The sequence below is a fragment of the Mollisia scopiformis genome (genome assembly GCF_001500285.1).
Source record: "Mollisia scopiformis unplaced genomic scaffold LY89scaffold_13, whole genome shotgun sequence".
Lineage (NCBI taxonomy): Eukaryota > Fungi > Ascomycota > Leotiomycetes > Helotiales > Mollisiaceae > Mollisia > Mollisia scopiformis.
In genome coordinates, this window is record NW_017263593.1 from 282,067 (window position 1) to 294,194 (window position 12,128).

The following is a 12,128-nucleotide window of genomic DNA, read 5'->3' on the forward strand; positions in this document are numbered from 1 at the left end:
TTTATTGCTTACAGCAATGGGTATCTCCTCCAGTACGATAAAATCAAACACCAACGCCCGAAGAAATGCGCCGTCTAATGCTATGCCTTTTTACAAAGACCCCAGCGCCATATTGATGCATGATCATCTTCCGTCTTCTTTCTCGTTCTCGTTCTCCTTCATATCATTCGTGATTTCGTATCTATCATTCAGTACTTAAAAAGCACCCATCTTCGCCAACAACATCTCAATCTTCGCCCTGATCTGCAAAATCCGGAATGGTTTCGGCATAACATCATCCATCCCGGAATCCTTCGCATGCGCAATCTGCTCTCCTCTCGCGTTCGCTGTAACCGCGATGATAGGCAGATGACGGAGGAGGAGGCCCTCTGCTTCCATTTCACGGATCTTGCGGACGCAGGTCAGGCCGTCCATTACGGGCATTTCGAGATCCATCAGTATGACCGAGAGGTCTTTGCCGTCTGCTTCTCGGCCTCTGTAATGCTTGGTTTCTTTGATGAGATCAAGGGCTTCTTGACCGTGGTTTGCGACTGAGACGTTGCTGCCGAGTTTGCGGATCTGTTGTGCTAGGATCTTTTGGTTGACTAGATTGTCTTCTACAATTAGGACGTGCCAGTTCTCTGGTCCAAAGTTTGTGAATGAAGTGGATTGTGTCGAGGACTCCGCCATGCCCGTTAGATGTACGAGTGTGGAAATTGACGCTGCATGATCCTTGGCACTCTGAGGAGATGTGCTAGCGAGTCGTGCATTAGACTGAATCTCTGAGCTCAATCGTTTTTGTATCTCCGTGTTATTCTGTTGGCTTTCTGCGCGTCGAGCTTTGACGTAAAACGCGAAGGTCGATCCGACACCAGCTTCGGAAGCTACTCCAATTTCACCTCCTTGAAGTTCGGTCAGTTGTCGAGATATGAAAAGGCCTAAGCCACTTCCACCATACTGCACATGGGTTCGTGGTGAAGCCTGCGAGAATCGGTTGAATAATTTCTTCTTTTCCTCCGCTGTGAGGCCACAGCCGCTATCTTTGACCTAGAGCGAAAATAAGTAATAGTCCTTGGATCATTGAAGATACATACCTCAAAACTCAAATAAATGACATCCCCAGTGCCCCAATCGCCAGATGCAGTAACATCAGATCTCGCCTTCTTTGTAGGAAAGTACTCGAAGCCTGAAAGCTTCTCAATGGGAGGCTCAAGATGAGCGCCAATAGAGACATCGATCGTCTTGAATGGGGCGGTCTTTGTAAATTTGATGGCGTTTGTCATGAGGTTGATTAAAATCTGTAACAATCGAGATGAATCGAGCATCACAAAATCGACTCCTAGGATTTCGAATGACGGATCGACGAGGAATCGCATCTTGATATCATGGACTTTCTGACACTCTACGGCAAACATTTGTAAAGCCTGTCTCACGATCTCGACGGGTTGAACCGGAACCGGAGTAATGAGGAGAAGGTTGGAATCCAGTTTTGATATAGTGAGGATGCTGTTTAAGTCAGCAACACGGAGTAGTATGAGAACGGGCGAACATACTCATCAACGATAGATTTCTGATGCTGAGCACAAAGCTGAATGGTCTCGGCGCTAGAAATACTTTCCTTGAGGTTCTCAACAACCCTCCCCCTCCCAAGCTCGATCACTTTACGATTGATGTCTAGATTCTCCATAGCTTCTGCCAGCGATGTCGCGATACCGTCAGCACATTGCAGGATTGCGCTGAGAGGATTTCGCATCTCGTGAGAAGTGATATCAATGAAGTTGTTTTGTGCTCTTCTGGTCTCCTCAGCTTCTTGAAGCTTGCGAGCCTGTAGTCGATCAACCCATTTGATCTTGGAGATATCAGTGGTGCCTATAACGCGTTAGTAACCGATCCATCAACATGCACCGCAAGTACACGTACTGCCCGTAACACCTGTGAATGTTCCTTGCGCGTCGAATTCTGGCAGACAGTCGGCAATGATCCAGTTCTCCAACTCTTCGCCAGTCTTGTCATCAATAGCGGGTTTCTTCAATCGCTAAGCAGTCGTTAGCTCTACTCGTCTTTGCAGCCATCTGAGTATCGCAGTGCTCACCAGTTCTGCTGACCAAATGACCTGCTCTTGTGTCATGATCTTCCAGCCTTGCCTTGCTTCCTGCATAGAATCCTCGTGAACCGTCTCTATCCATGACATGGCGAATATCTTGTCTCTGGAGTGGCCAGTCATCCCAAACCAGCTTTCATTGCCCTCCAACAGCAGGCCTACAGCATCGATAGAGAACATGCCAACTCGAGAATTCTGTGTTTTCAGGTCAGCAGAAGGACAACACACCATATGTATATTTTTTTTAGAAGAATATCAAAAGGAAAAGGCAAATTATCCTCAATGATGATCCAGTTGTCATACGACACATATGAAAGCAGCCAAATTGTGGATGCGACTGGAAAATTGACCCTTCTTACCTCAGCTATGCGTTGCATACGATTCTTCTGTGTTGCTAATTCTGCCGACAGACGGGCTCGCTCCAAAGCAGCAGCTTCAGCTTCCGTAAGACCTCGATTAACTTCTGCTTCTAAGAGCGTCGTTGATGCTAATGACGTTGCCAATTGAATGTTAAGAAGTTGAATGAAAGATTGATAGTCATCGTCGAATGGTCGTCGAGGGTTGACACCAACAACTATTATCTATTATTAGCACATATTGTGTGGATATATTATAAACTCTATTCCAGAATGGGGGTCATGTCTTGGAAGCACCAAGACATACATGATAAGTCCTAGAACAGAAATGAAAATAGAATATACAGAAACTTACCCAAGAAGCCGATCACGTTCTCACCAGTCGTTGGACGAATCTAGAGTCAGATATTTAGCATGAAAGAAGCAGATCTAATAGTAGCAGGAGATCGTCACTTACCGGACAAACCAGAGCCTCTCTACATTGCTCAGGAAATCCTCTCCATTGGAACCCATCAATCAGAGCTTCCGATAAGGTTCCATCTTTTATACTAAGCAGCGTTGGCTCTCGGGTCTGAAGTGCGTCTCGAAAGGCAGGCACGAATCCGCCTTTAGATCGCTTTAAATCTAATCGCCTTGGCGTAGCAGGGTGTCCATCCGGTACACCGAGTGTTCCTTCCAAGGCACAGGTCTTGAATGTCTGCGAATTTTCAGAGCACTGTGACATACTTTCTTCCTCGACGTCCTCTGCTACTGAATATAAGATTGCGAAAGGGAAGTCAAATCGATTCTCTTCTAGTCCCGAAAGGATCTTGGGCCAGAAGGTAGAAACAGTAGTAGCGAGAGCGGTCTCCTGCCCAAGTCTCAGAAGTGTCTTCATGGCTCTAGTTCCACGGGTTTGCTTAGTGGTTTCAAATGGAGCATTGTATAATCCTTGGATCTCCTTCGTACCGCCATAAAGAGGAGTGATAGACCACTGTCACGAGTTAGCAAGTTATTGCAAAGAAGATAAACAATACAGAAAAGGATTAGAGCAGCCACGAAGAGCAACGAGAAAGGACGAGATCAAAAGAGTGATGCTTACGGTATAGAATGTCTCTTCGAGGAAACCATATCTCTCAATTGGTAACATTTGCTCCGTCACAGCCACAGACTTTCCGGTTTGACGACAATTGTCAAAGATTGCACTAACCATATCCCAAAGCTCAGAAAAAGGGCCTCGGAAACCAGTGCCCATCAGACTTGGGTGTTTGTTACCAGCAACTCCTACATGATTCTATTTAGCCACTGCCTGAGTTTAAGGAGACCGAGAAAACCCACCTTCTGCATATGCTTTGTTATAGATTACAGTCAACTCGTCGCCCCAAAAGAGAGCACACGGATGAGGGTTGCTCATAAGAAGATTTGCGATTTGACGGAATTCAGCAGACCACGTAGACATGTCACCTAATGGGGTAGCTGCCCAATCGATGCTTCTAGCAAATATGACATGAGATGAGAGCTGGCCTTCGGGATGATCGACGGTCCCTATTCGGAATCAGTATACCATGTTTTCATACATTTCAATCTCGATGGCTGTGTATCTAGGGGGCAGTGCACCATGCTTCCATGAGCAACTGTGATACTGGAAGGGATAGAACTGTGTAGAATAGCAAATAGTCTTCGAACAGGTGTATACTCACAATCTGGAGTTCCTGGCGTATTAAAGGAAGCCGCGTACGGGGCTGGTTCGGTGTTGAGCAAGGCATTCGCGTCTTCAGAGCTTGTTAGGGCTCGCCTCGCTCGCGGGGGATGATTCTCTTTGTAAACTTCATTTCGCTGACTGGACAACATACTAGCTTGTGTTTCCATGAGTACGGGTTGATTGCTGGTGACATGATCACCGCTAATGATGATCCACTGCTTTCGAACCAGGATGCCCGTCCACAGAACTCCACCGTAAGCACAGGATGGGTCGGTGTTGACCAGTTGGACCACATCTCTGATCCAAGATCTGAAATCTGTACTAGGCAGTTTGAGCGCAGGTTGAGAGATGGTAGTCTTTCTGTGTTTAAATGGCATTGCTTTCATCAGCTGGTGATCGGTTCTAAGGGCATCATTGATGAAAACAGGCTCAAAAGGAGCATCAAAATCAGCGTCCAGTCTCAGGGCGAAATTTGGTCTTGGATCCAGATTGAAGACATCACCGAGTCTGATGGACGTAAATTCTTCATCTGTGTCAAATGCGTAACCGTCGGAGCTATCTCCGGTTCCGGTACCTGGCTGAAAATTAGCATCGAACTCAAAATCACCATGCCAAGACTTGATATCGTGACTCCAGAGACACAGAATCAGGTCCCAGAATCTCGCTGTGCTTACTCTTTTGGGTGCCACTCGAATTGGAGCGTTTGCGCCTGTTGGAAATTGAGCTGCGCGAGTCCTGGTCCGAGGATCGCTTTCGCTGTCTGACGGACATCTTTGCTGGCCCTGCGTCGCTTGACCAGACAGAACAAGTCGGATTGACCCACGAGTCCCTCGAGTACCAAGCTGTCAACTTGTTAGCACGGCATGGACTCCTCGAGTGCTTCTCCCAAGGCGAAGTTTTGGTAACGGTGCGAAGGTGACCTCAGGCGGACCGAGGCGAGGTTTAGCAGTTATCGTTAGTCCTGTACGGAGTACGTCGACGGTCGACGGTGGGTGTAACGACCGCGGCGCTGAAGTCGAGCGCGATATGTATGAATTCGAATTATTCGACGGCTGTAACGAGGGTCGAGAGCAAAGAAGTCGACAACCGGCCAGAAGCATATCAGACCATGAAGGAGAAAGTGGATCTTGTGCGCGTCGAGGTCTCGAGGTCTAAAGGTCTAGAGCTCTAGAGCTCTAGAGCTGTGTGCTCCCCTCGATTCTGGTCTGGCGGGTATCAGGGATTCCCGGATCGTCGCAAGACAAAGAACGAAATGCACGTCAGGCGATCAAAGACATCCTCATCGACGATCCGGACGAAGTGCAGTACAGCAGAGGAGCAGAGGAGCAGAGGGGGAAAGATTCTTCTGGCCAAGTAAGCAGAGCGAAGTAATCAATTTGTGCTGGCGATGCGATGCGATGCGATGCGAGAGGAACGAATTGAAATGGGTTTGTTGATGTTGTGTTGTTGTTGTTGGCAAAGTTTAAGTTTCTTCTTTCTGGTTGCGGTCTCTCTCTCGCGGGATGGGATTTTCTCCTCAATCGGCTTTCGCTTTCCTCATGCACAGCTGCACCTCCTTCCTGCATCGCTGAGACACGGCCGGGGCCCGAGAGAGGAATGACGCCGTGGCTTTCTCCCTTCTTTCGAGACAACAACTCCACACATATTATTATCATTTATTTCCTATCATTTGCTTTAAGACACAATCCTGTCCAGTTAATCAAGAGTCCTGCCTTCATCGCACTTGCCGTCGCACAACTGCATATCTTCGAGCTCCCTTTCCCACAACCCTCGATCCTTGCTTGCGTTCTGCAGTACTTTTCTCTCCGGACTTGCTTTTCCGCGAAAGAAAAGGCGGTATCAAGCAGTTGTCTGCACTATTTGGACGGCCAAGTTGGAAAGCTGAAATTGTCCCTTTTCCTTATCCAACGCTTTTCCTCCTATCGTTCCCTACTCTTTTGTTTGTTTCAACATCGTATGTTGTTTTGGTCAACGGCGCTGGGGTGCGCAGTCAGCACGGGGAATTCACCAGCATTACCCGCCACATTCCACCTTCTGGTGAGGAATTCTATTTGAGTCTAGATTAGATGGTGCAGGTTCTAGATCTGGATCTGATATCGGATGTCTTGAAATGTTGTCTCATCTGCACCTGCACCTCAGGCAGCGCTGTCATGTGACTCATAGATCTTCTGAATGGCATCGTTGCCTACCTAGGCAAGATCTGTGCCGCTCGGCAGCCAGACTGAGAACTTTTTTTAAGCTCCAAGTCTTTTGATTTCTTAGTATTTTAATTTCTGGATTGTTGAATCCATTATGTCCTATGGAAACGATTCTTAATTTCCATGTCACTTTTCGATTTCCAATGCTTGTTTGCCCAATGTTCTCAAACCTCAAACAACTTTTAGATTACAGTTGGTTCAAATCGATCTCCGGTGCCGTTTTGTTTGTTGGTTTTTGCGCTCTAGTATTGGCCAACACAGCTCGACCAACAGATTCCATCTATCGAAGCCTTAAATTTTCCATGCCTCAAAAACTCAACCCGTTCTCAAGCAAAACCCGTCTATTCTGGAGACGTAAAAGACAACACGCAATGGCTCCCTGGCCTTCACTCCCCAAGGGGGACCGTCAATTCCCTGCTCCGGTCTTCGACGACGAGCTCCTGCGTCAACCCCACGAACCTAATATCCCAATCCACCAACGCACCACACCCCCAAACCCACAAAAAGACAGTCCCCTCTTCAACGGCCTCATCCCACCCGAAATCCGCAACGAGATCTTCTCCTATGCCCTAACGGAAACCACCTCGACCGACCCCTCGGCCCTCTACCCCGAACATATCTCCCGACCAGACTACACCGCCAGCACCAGCATCTGCACCGCCCTCCTCCAAACATGCCGTCTCATCTACCTAGAAACTTACCGTCTCCCGGCCCTTAACAGAGAACACGTCTTCTGGCATGAACGCGGACCACCCTCACCAGCTGACTCGTACATCGACGTCGAGGAAGGGTATTTCAGCCGCATGCCGTCCTGGCAGCTTGACCTCGTCACGGAAATCCATCTCTTCACGCAGATGTATTGGCTCGAGCAATCGTTTGAGGACTTTTGCCGTCGGTCCTTCAATGCGAAGGTGGAGAAGTTGAAGATTACGATTCGGAGAGGCGATTGGTGGTGGAATGAATCGAATGAGCCTTTGTTTATCCATCCTAAAATTGACAGTCCTGGGTTTGATGAGATGGTGGATAGTATCAGGTATGACCGCGCCGCTGCTCGGGCCGGGAAACCGCTTCAATCGTTCGAAGACGGAAGCTGGGGATCAGCATTCAAGCTCCTTCCTTCGTTAAAAGAACTTGAGATCGAGTTCGAAACGAGCGATGATAAGAGTGAGGAGTTAGAAAATATCGTAGACTGGGCGAAGACGTGGAAATTCCCAATGAAAGAAGGCACGGTGCTGAGCACCGAGGGATGCGAAGAGGAGAACTGGAGTTGGGAGAGCACGGTTAGTTATTGGAGTGAGAATTGTCCGTATTGTGGAGTTTCGAGTCGGGCGACTTGTGATTTCACGCAGGTTCCGGGGGGAGAGGCAAATCCTGGTTGTGTGGAGATGAGGGCGAGGATGGCGAGGGGAGAGGGACCGACGTTGCATGTTAGGAGTTTGGGGTGGAAGGTTGTCGAGGACGTGAAGGTCGAGGACCTTTGAGTTATGCTTTCCTGGAAGCGGAAATTGAGTGCTGGAGTTTTTGGTTTTTGGTTCCGTTGAGAATTGGCATTTTGGGACCTTCGCGTTTGATTCTTCCATCTTTTCCCCGCAAAATTCATAGCGAGACTCTAGCAAGAAATTCTTTGATTCAATGCAATGATTTTGATATTTCCCCAACTCTAGGTAAAGAAACGTATTAGCCTCAAAGCATATCTGTGCTCCATTTTCGTGTAGTCATTGGTACCTTTAAAGTGTATCCCTCTTTCGAGTTCCAGTACGCACATTTATCTTTCCGATTCAGACATCAAGAAAAGCCCTATCTTTTCTTCATTGCCGAAATTTGGTAACTGCAGCACGGAATCGGATGTTGGAATCAAACACAGTACTAAAAGTCGTCATAGCCAGCTTGTTTCCAGAGATTAAGCTTCAAGCACTACCTACCTCACTTTCCCAAATCCCACATTCAAAGCACCAATCTCCACCCAAAAAATCTCTATCAGACGAAAACCCCGTACCCACCCTCATATAGATAGACCAAATAACCCAAAAATCCAACAAGGTCCCATGGTGTAACAGTAACACACTCAGTAAAAGGCACCACCACCTTTCTTAGACGCTCAGGGTGCCTCCCTGGTTTCCTTGGGGATGATGGGACTGGGAGATGCGGATGCGAGGTCTGCTGGGATTGATGGCTTGGTTGAACTTTTTGGGGGGTGGGAGGAGGAGGGAGAGGAGGGGGGGGGGGGAGAGGGGGAATTGTTCGTGGGTGTTTGCGTACGTGTGTGTGTGTGTGTGTGTGTAAAGAAGCATATACATTTGGGGATTTGTTTGCGCTGCTGCTAGAGCGCAATGATCATAACCATGAACATGTCTGTCCGGGCATCAGAGAATGAAGTCTGAAGAACCATCATTCCTTATAGAACAAAAAGACTCCGTTTCGATGACGATCAAGTATCCAGACACTTGAATAATGCCTGACCTATTTCCATACAAAACACAGACTCTCTTTCTTAGTACGACATAGTTGAATTACAGCCAAAATCCTTTAATGCACCAACGATATATATTCCGTTTTCAAGTGATACTAGAAATTTAGAATAAGTTTTAGCAGTGAATAAATCTTAGTAGTGAATACAACCCTCATCCCCCTTCTTTCAAACAGCAATTCACCCCAACTCTCTTAATTCACTCTATCTCGTCACCTATCCGGGAGCTATAAAAACCCCATCCGTCTCGCCACTTCTTCCATCGTCGAATTCTTGATCGACCATGACCACTTCAACGGGTGGGGAGCCAGGCGCGGAGCCAGGTGCGTTCCGTTCTGATATGAGAGGTATTGGGTAAGATAGGTATGTCTATTTGTGTTGATGTTGAAACGTGTATGTGGCGGTGGGGATGTTGATGATGGTGGGTAGAGAGCTGACGATGATGGAAAGGAGGTTGACAATGATGAATAAAAAGTTGACAACGGTGGATTGGAGGTTGACAATCATGGATGGATAAGAGGGTGACAACGCTCGAAAGGAGGCTGACAATAATGGATAAAAAAAAGTTGACAATGACAGCAGAAAATCTGACAACGACAAAACAAAGTCAACAACCATAAATCAACAAAAAAAATCCACCAAAAGACAACAAACGAACATTACAGCAAATCACCATTCCTTATCAAAAGCTCAAGCCAAATAAAGACTTTACATTCTTCCAGATCCCGCGGCGATGGAAGAATGTCATCCATAATGCTTAAATCTAGCGAAGTTCTTGAATCAGACAAATACAGTTGCCAGAGTAGGCAATTGAGATAACTCACCTGACTGACTGTATCAGTAATCGTTGACATCTATGTGACAAGAGGTTTGTATGTAATGTCTGGTTTGGTGTTAGCTACTTATGTTGTCTTGAAGTGTGTACTGAGGATTAGTTACTAAACAATACAAATGCAGACAGAATCTGAAAGCAAGTGGAGAATTTGTTAGTTTGCAAACAATAGTAGCTGGTAAGGTGGAGCATTTGTTGTAGCACCTCAAGATCTGAGGGGACTTTTCGAGGTTTTGGGGTGGTTAATGAGAGTCCAACTTCTGGGTCTTCATTGCTAAATTTATACAAAATGCTTTTGTATAGAGATAAGAAAAAGTGACTAGCTCCAAAGAACTGATAAGAAAAAGTGTCTAGCGCGCGATGTGCAACAAAAGATTTTTGTATAGAGATAAGAAAAAGTTACTTCTCTTTTCAACAAGTCTCGCGTAGAATAGTCAACATCTCTGACAGCTAAGCTACAACTTGACAATCCAAAACCCTCACTTCATGAACCTATACCCCAATCCATCCACCACCTACCCAATCCTAACAACCACCTTCCCAAAATGCCTCCTCTCCCACAAATACCGATACGCCTCCCTCACATCCTCCAACGCAAACACCCTCCCATCCACCACCGGCCTAATCCCATTCCCCTCAATCGCCCTATTCATCTCCTCAAATTGGCCGCGACTCCCCACCAAGACGCCTCTCACCGTACACAGCTTCCGCAACGCCGTCTCAAACCCGGGCTGCGGCTGCCCCACCCCGCCCAGGAACCCAATCAACGTAATCACGCCGTCGATCTTCACAGCCTCCAGACTCTGCGCCATGGTTACGGGTCCGCCGACTTCGAGGACATGGCTTACGCCTTCGCCGCCGGGCGTGAGCCGTTTAGCTACTTCCCCCCAGTTTTCTGTCTCTTTATAATTCAGCACATGGTCTGCACCCAAACTCTTGAGGATAGAAGCTTTTTCGGGGGAGGATGTAGTAGCGATTACTGTCGCGCCAGCCGCTTTCGCGAACTGGAGGCCGAAGATGGAGACTCCGCCTGTGCCTTGAGTGAGCACGACGTCGCCGGGGAGCAGCGGCTTGAGGCCGTATAGGGCGTTCCAGGCTGTGACGGCGGCGCAGGAGAGGGTCGACGCTTCGAGGTAGGTGAGTGAGGGGGGCATGGGGACGAGGCCGGATTCGAGGAAGGTGCCGTATTGGCGAAGGGTGCCGTCGAGCATGCCGCCTATGCCTGTTTTTGCTGTTTCTGTGGAGGGAAAATTAGGGTTTGGTCGTTGGGAAGGTGAGGGAGGGGACTTACTGGTATCGAGACTCCCTCCAAAGTGGCCTTGGTTGAAGAGTGTGACGACTTTGGCACCGATTTCGAATCGAGTGACTTTGGGTCCGATGGCGACTACTTCACCGGCTCCGTCGCTGGCTGGTACGATTCCGTCTCTTTGTGCGAAGGGATATACACCTGCATTTGTCAATGTTTATGTCTGCAAAATTATAATATATGTAGAAAGCTAGAAGATGACAGCTTCTTGGGCTGATTCGCATCTACTGTCGCTATTCTGGGGCTTGTAAATACCTTCTGTAATCATCAAATCACGGTAGTTCAGAGACGCAGCGTGGAACTTGACTAGGACTTCATAGTCTGAAGGTTCAGGTACAGGAGCCTCCATGTTCAACTTCAGGCTTTCAAGGCCATTCAATCCTTCGACAGTCCATTGTTTTTGAGTTCTTGGGATAGAAATAGACATGATGAATTGGTTTAAAGTAATGGTGATCAGATAGAAGAAACTCCAGAAATGTACAAATGGGTTGAGGGACTTTATGATAACAGAGAAAAGCAGAAAAGCAGAAAAGAGAAGTGTTGTAATCAACCAGTACTGTACATGATATTGCATTGCTTCAAAATACTAATCAGTTCATCGATGAAGTTATTAACAATCAACACTCTCACATATGAGATTGTTGTGATTGAATGATCGAAACACATCGACTTGTGAAGTGTACTGGTGGTGGTCCTCCGAGCACGATGCTGAATAACGACTTCGTATGCAGTGCAAGTAACGTGAGCAAGAGACACAGCTTTACTAGGTAGGGGTATGGGGTAGACCCTTTTCTCCGGACAGTAGCATACTATTCTCTGCTGTGTTCCCGTTCTCGTTCTCGTTCACGCAGAAGAAAGGTTGGGGATGACGTTCTCGACGACAGAGACATTAGCGCGTCGAGCCGTCCTCTGATTGGGCCCTCCTTTCCCCACACATCCTTTTCCCATCTCGGATAGCGCGCCTCGGCTGCAGACAGCAGCAGCAAGGCGCAGCAAATCGGCAGATGGACGGCCCGCAGCAGAGGCTTCTCGGGAATGTGAAGGTGCTGCTTGCTGATGCCTTTGTCATCACCGAGAAGTTTACCTCGCCGAGCTCGCTCAAGAGTCGAATTGGCAACCACTGAGCACGTTCACCAAACGACCGTGCTGTTGTCATCTGTTGTACTCTAGTTGGGAATCCCATCATAACTCGATTTGGCTTGTCGAGG

General features: G+C 47.6%; 3 protein-coding genes across 3 annotated transcripts; 1 reads left to right on the forward strand and 2 right to left on the reverse strand.

Annotated features, from left to right (window-relative positions):
- Positions 1 to 41: 41 nt before the first annotated feature.
- On the reverse strand, positions 42 to 5,132 carry LY89DRAFT_77589 (uncharacterized protein). Its single transcript, XM_018221991.1, has 13 exons — positions 4,792 to 5,132; positions 4,269 to 4,691; positions 4,116 to 4,187; positions 3,754 to 3,960; positions 3,518 to 3,699; positions 2,894 to 3,409; positions 2,792 to 2,831; positions 2,440 to 2,654; positions 2,072 to 2,275; positions 1,900 to 2,014; positions 1,533 to 1,848; positions 1,074 to 1,485; positions 42 to 1,026 (listed from the first exon to the last, which is right to left on the reverse strand). Exons 1-13 carry the CDS (start codon positions 4,886 to 4,888, stop codon positions 196 to 198), a joined length of 3,630 nt encoding a protein of 1,209 aa, XP_018070571.1. The 5' UTR covers positions 4,889 to 5,132; the 3' UTR covers positions 42 to 195.
- Positions 5,133 to 6,686: 1,554 nt separating this feature from the next.
- LY89DRAFT_586259 (uncharacterized protein) lies at positions 6,687 to 7,796 on the forward strand (the record flags this gene model as incomplete). Its single annotated transcript, XM_018209359.1, has 1 exon — positions 6,687 to 7,796. One exon carries the CDS (start codon positions 6,687 to 6,689, stop codon positions 7,794 to 7,796), a length of 1,110 nt encoding a protein of 369 aa, XP_018070572.1.
- Positions 7,797 to 10,000: 2,204 nt separating this feature from the next.
- On the reverse strand, positions 10,001 to 11,347 carry LY89DRAFT_782515 (NAD(P)-binding protein; the record flags this gene model as incomplete). The annotated part of the gene is made up of 3 exons (XM_018222586.1): positions 10,001 to 10,851; positions 10,906 to 11,061; positions 11,176 to 11,347. The coding sequence occupies 3 exons, from the start codon at positions 11,345 to 11,347 to the stop codon at positions 10,130 to 10,132; spliced, it is 1,050 nt and encodes a 349-aa protein (XP_018070573.1). The 3' UTR covers positions 10,001 to 10,129.
- Positions 11,348 to 12,128: the final 781 nt, after the last annotated feature.